At 52.6% G+C, this 6,180-nt stretch overlaps 1 protein-coding gene across 1 annotated transcript in view; it reads left to right on the forward strand.

The window, feature by feature from the left end:
• The first annotated feature begins 4,969 nt into the window (after positions 1-4,969).
• Positions 4,970-6,180, forward strand: part of PLAUR (plasminogen activator, urokinase receptor) — a 12,748-nt gene continuing 11,537 nt past the window's right edge. Inside the window, exon 1 of the mRNA XM_039249946.1 lies at positions 4,970-5,112. Coding sequence (XP_039105877.1) covers positions 5,052-5,112 — 61 coding nt within the window. The 5' untranslated portion in view covers positions 4,970-5,051. The remainder of the gene's footprint in view (positions 5,113-6,180) is intronic.

The following is a 6,180-nucleotide window of genomic DNA, read 5'->3' on the forward strand; positions in this document are numbered from 1 at the left end:
AACAGCCCCATGTCCAAATAAGGTCACATTCTGAGTACTGGAAGTTAGGATTTCAAAAGCTCTCTTTCTTTTTTTTTGGGGGGGGGGCGGAGGGGGGGAGACCGGGGCGGCGAAGGAAGACACATTCAACCCTCACTCAGGGCTCTTTATCTATTAGCAATATTAGCCCTTGAAGTGCAATGATTTTATCTGCTATTGCAGCCTCCTGGTGTTACTTGAGCTGCAAGGTGCTGGAGATGGGGAAATTTGCATCGTTGCACTAACTCAGCGAATCGAATCGTTTCTCGTCAGCCCTACCCACCCCACCCCTCCAAGGCAGGGGAAGGCATGGCCAAGAGCACCGCTGGAGGAGGGTGTGGAGGCCGGGATGGAAAGAGCCTGGGGGCTTCCTGGTTCGTGTCTCTCCCCAGAGCGGGGACACTCAGGGTGATGGTTTTGCAATGGGACCAGAGCCAGGCGGCTTGGTCCAAATCGTGACTGTGTGCCCGCAGGCCATCACAGGCAAGTGACTTAGCCTCTTCTATTAGTTTCCTGTTGTCGCTGTAACAAAGTAGTATCAATTTAGCAGCTTAAAACGGCAGAAATGTATTCTCTTACTTCCCTGGAGATGGGAAATCTAAAACCCAAAATCAACGTGCCAACAGGGCGACGCTCCCTCCAGAGATTCTTGGGGGCAGGGTCTCCTTGCCTCTTCCAGTAGCTAGAGGGGTGCCCCCTTGAGCCCCACCCCACCCCCGTTCTTGGCCCCCTTCCTCCACCTTTGAAACCAGCCGCAAAAGGGCACCAGGGTGCCTCAGGCAGTTAAGCGTCCGACTCTTGATTTCGGCTCGTGGGTTCGTGAGATCGAGCCTCGTGTTGAGCTCTGCGTTGATGGTGCAGAGCCTGCTTGGAATTGTCCCTCTTCTTCTCCCTCTGCCCCTCCCCTGCTCGTGCTCTCTAAATAACAAATAAATAAATACCAGCAGCAAAGCATCTTCTCTCTCTGACCCTCCTTTCCTCCCCTCCCTCTGTAAGGACTCTTGTGATTACATCAAGGACCCACGAGGGGCATCAGGATAATGTTCCCACCATGAGATCCTTGATGTAATCACATCTGCAAAGACCGCTTTTCGGCATATGATAACGCTCACAGGGCTTAGGACTTGGAGATCTTTGGGGGCCATTATTCAGCCAGTCATGCCTTTTTATTTATTTATATATTTTTAAAAATGTTTTAATGTTTTATTTACTTCTGAGAGAGAGAGAGAGACAGAGAGAGACAGCGTGAGCAGGGGAGGGGCAGATAGAGAGGGAGACACAGAGTCCGAAGCAGGCTTCAGGCTCTGAGCTAGCTGTCAGCACAGAGCCCGACACGGGGCTCGAACCCACAAACCATGAGATCATGACCTGAACCGAAGTCAGATGCTTAACCGACTGAGCCACTCACGCACCCCAGTCATGCTTTTTTAAACTTCAGCTCCCTCAACTACAAAACAGGATACTGTGAGGATTCACCACATTATAAAGCATTCAGTGGGGCGCCTGGGTGGCTCAGTCAGTTGAGCGTCTGACTTCACCTCAGCTCACGATATCACGGTTCCTGAGTTCGAGACCCTCACTGAGCTCACTGCTGTCAGCGTGGAGCCCGCTTTGGATACTCTCTCTCTCTCTCTCTCTCTCTGCCTCTCCCCTGCTTGTGCTCTCTCTTTCTCAAAAATAAAATAAACATTAAAAAAAAAAGATAAAGCACTCAAAACAGTACCCAGCATAGCATGAGCACTCAATAAAAGTAGGGTGGGGGAGTCTCATTTAAAGTCTCCCCTTTAGGGGCCTCTGAGAGGTTCAGTCGGTTAAGCGTCTGACTTTGGCTCAGGTCATGATCTCACAGTTTGTGAGTTCGAGCCCTGCTCTGGGCTCTGTGCTGACAGCTCAGAGCCCGGAGCCTGATGGGATTCTGTGTCTCCCTCTCTCTGTCTGCCCCTCCCCTGCTCACACTCTGTCTCTCTATCTCTCTCAAATCTAAACATTACAAAAAATTTTTTTATTAAATATATAAATTCTCCCTTTAGGCCTCAGTTTCTCTGCCTGGAAAATGGGAAAAGAGGGATGTGGAATTCAGGAGTTTCCCAGTTCTTTCACTTCTTGCGGCAAGGGGCAGGGGGCTCCTCTTTTGTTCCCCATTTTTGCAGAGGGAGGCCCTGACAGGAGATGTCACCGCATCTGGGAGGTGGCCAGGCCAGGATGGGGACAGCCACATCGGTGTCCCCTGGAGCTGGGGAGGAAGTGGCCGCAGCCGCGCCCCCACCAACAGCCAGATCAGAGGCGGTCACCTCTTCAGGCTGGTGGCGAGAGGCTGAGGAGTCCTAGATGTGCATTCACACACGCAGTTTCTCTCTGCGTCCCCACCTGCTCCCTCTGAAGGAACCAGATGTCGTTCTCTCCAACTCCCTCTGCTTCTGCCTCTATCTCTGCCTCTCTCTGTCTCTGTCCCTCTATTTCTCTCTGTCTCTGTCCTCTCAGGTGGAGAGATCTCTCTCCCTCTCTGGCTGCCCCTGAGCCAGTCTGTCCATGGCCCCTCTCCTCCCCTCCCCGCCATCTGGCGCTCTATCTCTCTCACCATCTCTCCCTCTCTGTGTCTGTGTCTCTGTCTCTCTCAATCTTTCTCCCTGTCTGGCTCCACATAAGAGTCTCCTCTCCTGAGACCGGGGAAGCCCCTCTCAGGGCCCAGCAGGCAGGTAGGAGAGGGGCGAGGCCCAGGTGAGTCAGGAGGAGGAAAGAGCTAACATTCCTGCCGTTTCTCTGGGATTGTGCGCGGACCCAGCCTCCTGCCCGCCCCCTCCCGTGACACGTCACTGGACCTCACAGGTGTGTGTCACTTGAGAGAGAACGAGTCACAGAAAGAAAGAGACCGAGAGATGGAAGGAAAGGCAGGCATGGAAGGGCGCCTGGGGGGCTCAGTCTGTTAAGCGGCAGACTGTGGTTCAGGTCATGTTCTCACAGTCTGTGAGTTCAAGCCTCGCGTCAGGCTCTATGCTGTCAGCTCAGAGCCTGGAACCTGCTTTGGATTCTGTGTCTCCAGCTCTGCTGCCCCTCCCCCGCTCAGACTGTGTCTTGCCCTGTCTCTCAAAAATAAATAAACGTTGGGGCGCCTGGGTGGCTTAGTCGGTTAACTGTCCGACTTTCGCTTAGGTCATGATCTTGCGGTTCGTGGGTTCGAGCCCCGCGTCGGGCTCTGTGCTGACTGCCAGCTCGGAGCCTGGAGCCTGTTTCAGTCTGTGACTCCCTCTCTCTCTGACCCTCCCCTGCTCGCGCTGTCTCTCTCTCTCTCTCTCCTGGAAATAAAGAAAAAACATTTTAAAAAAATAAATAAATAAATAAATAAACGTTAAAAAAACCTCAAAACACTAAGCTCTACTGCCTTAGAAGATAGGCTTTTTGGGTGACTCTTCTTACTTTACCTTAAAATTATTACTTTAAGGCTTCAGTGAATTAGTAAGAATAATAATAAATACCCGTTATTATAGTGGTAGAGGTAGTACTACTTACTCATGGTCTACTACTCTTTCCCTCCCCTTATTCTGTTCCACCCACACTGGCCACTCTGCTGCTCCTAGATCTCATCAGTATACTCCCACCACAGGACCTTTGCACTGGCTGTTGCCCCTAACTGGAACTCTTCCTGGACCATCTACCCAACTTTTGCCCTTACCACATTCAGCCTCTGCTCACATGCCCCCTGCTCAGGAAAGCCGTTGAGCATCACCCCACCTAAAGCCAACCATGCCTCACTTGTACCCTTGCACTTCCTTCACCATGGTTTGTTTTCCATTTTCCTTATCACTGCCTGAAAGCCTTAGATTAAATATTGCATGTTTACTCTTCGTTCATAAGGGCAGGGATTTTGCTTTGTTTCCTGCTTTGTGTCCCCAGTTCCCAGACCAGTGCCTGGTACAAAGTCCTTGGTAAACGTTGAAGGAATTTGTTGAGCCCTCCTGCGCGCCAGCAACCATTTCAGGCCTTCCACCCGCACCAAATTGCTCTGATTTGTCAGAAGGACCCTGAGATGGAGAGACTAGACTGTTTTGTCTTTTACATGTTACTTTTTCAAAAACTTATTAGGGACCATTACAAACACACAGAATGGCAAGTAGGTTACCCCAATCTAATTGATACAAGTATTTTGCCTTTCTTTTTTCCTATAGCATTTTAAAATTTTTTTAAAAATTTACTTAATATTTTTATGTATTTTGAGAGAGAGAGAGAGAGAAAGACAGAGTGCCAGCAGGGGAGGGGCAGAGAGTGAGGGAGACACAGAATATGAACCAGGCTCCAGGCTCCGAGCTGTCTGCACAGAGCCGGACGTGGGGCTGGAACTCACAAGCGTGCGATCATGACCTGAGCGTAAGTCCAGAAGTCGAACGCTCAACCGGCCAGCCACCCAGGCGCCCCCTCGACAGCATTTTAAAGTAAATGCAAACATCAATGACACTCACCTCTAAATATTTAAGTGAGCGTCTGTAAAAACTATGAACAATTTCTCCCATAACCGCAAAACCATTTTCATAACAGCAAGACCTACTTTTTTGGCTGAAGTGTTTTGAGGCAAATTAGAGACATTACATTATTTGGCCTCCGAATATTCCAACATCCATCTCTAATAATAAAGTTATTTCCCCCCAGTAACCACACCACCATTAGCCCTGCTACCAAAACTAACAAATATCCCGTCAGTAGAAGTTTTAACCGGCATGCTGAGGTCCTTGGCTCAAGGCCCCATAGCAGGAAGAAGGAGAATTGAAATTTGCACCTCGGCAGACTGAAGACAGCTGTGACCACGGCCACATGAGTCAGAGCAGAGCCAGCCCCCCTACCCCTGGCCGGCCGCGCCCTGGCAAAGGAAGTTTTTGACGAGGAAGGGGGAGTGCGGGAGGAGGGGGAGGCACCCACGCATCTGGGGCTGACTCGCTCTTTCGCAAAATCCCTGGGAGGAGCCCCGGGGCCACAAAACTGTCTCCTTCCCGGGGCCAGACTGAGAGGTGCAGGGAGGCCGCAGACAGGAGCCGCTTCCAGACATGGGCCGCCCGCTGCTGCTGCTGCCGCCGCTGCTGCTGCTGGTTCAGACCTGCATTCCAGGTAGGGACTGGATACCGGAACGTCTGAGCCGGGAACTGGGTCTTGAACTTAGTGAAGAGGGGGGAAGGGCAGGGGACTCAGAGCTTGAGGAGTTGGAGGGCGAGGGCTCAGTCTCCAGCACCCCCTCCCCACTCAAAGAATAATCCTCCTGCGATCGGCAGCCCCACACAGCACCGTACCTGGCCCACAGCAGGTGCTCGGGCAATATTAGTCGAGCGAAGGCTTTTATTTAACCACAGCCAACCGTTGAGTGAGTGCGTTCGTTGTTCCGGGCACTCTTCTAAGCGCTTTCCTTGCAATTTCAAACTGGACGGGCGGAACTCGCTTAGTTAGCCTTGCTTCGCAAAGAAGGAAACAGGCACAGAGAGGTTAAGTAACAGGTCCGAGGTCACACAGCCCGTCCTTGAGTAAGGGGGATACTGATCCCGCAGGAACGTGGCACAGAGCTCTCCGCTCTGTCGGACCGACCCTCGACGCCGACCAGCCCCTTGAAAGACAGGGAGGACGGAGCTTCATTTTACAAAGGGTCTAAAGAGAGGCCGAACGTCGCCGAGGCAGGGGCTTGGGGTCTGGGGCTTGTCCCTCGAGGACCTTTCGCTTTCAGTATCCTCTAGCCAACGCTACCCTCTCTGCTCCTTTTCCCGGGAAATGTACGGGAGAGGGTTGAAAAGCAAGAGGAAACTGAGAAGGAACTGAGTCAGGGAGGGGCGGGAGCGGGGGGTTGCGTGTGTTTCAACAATGAATAACCCGGAAAGCTCTCCGGATCATTCGTGGCTAAGAGTGAGTAATGATTCCAGAGGACTGCGAATTTGGGGTGGGAAAGGGACCCCGGCAGGGGAGGCCTGATAGGCGGGGATAGGAGTTGGGGTGGAGCTAGTGGGCGGAGTTATAACCGCAGGACGGGGTAACGGGCGGGGCTAGAACCTCGGGAGGAGCTGGTGGGCGGGGCGAGAGCTTCGGGGGAGGAGCGGGTGGGCGGGGAGAAAGCGTTGGGGGAGGAGCCAGTGGGAGGGGAGAGAGCTTCGGGGGAGGAGCGGGTGGGCGGGGCGAGAGCTTCGGGGGAGGAGC

This window comes from Hyaena hyaena, unplaced genomic scaffold (genome assembly GCF_003009895.1).
Source record: "Hyaena hyaena isolate Hyena2069 unplaced genomic scaffold, ASM300989v1 scaffold_9, whole genome shotgun sequence".
In the NCBI taxonomy this organism is placed as follows: Eukaryota; Metazoa; Chordata; class Mammalia; order Carnivora; family Hyaenidae; genus Hyaena; species Hyaena hyaena.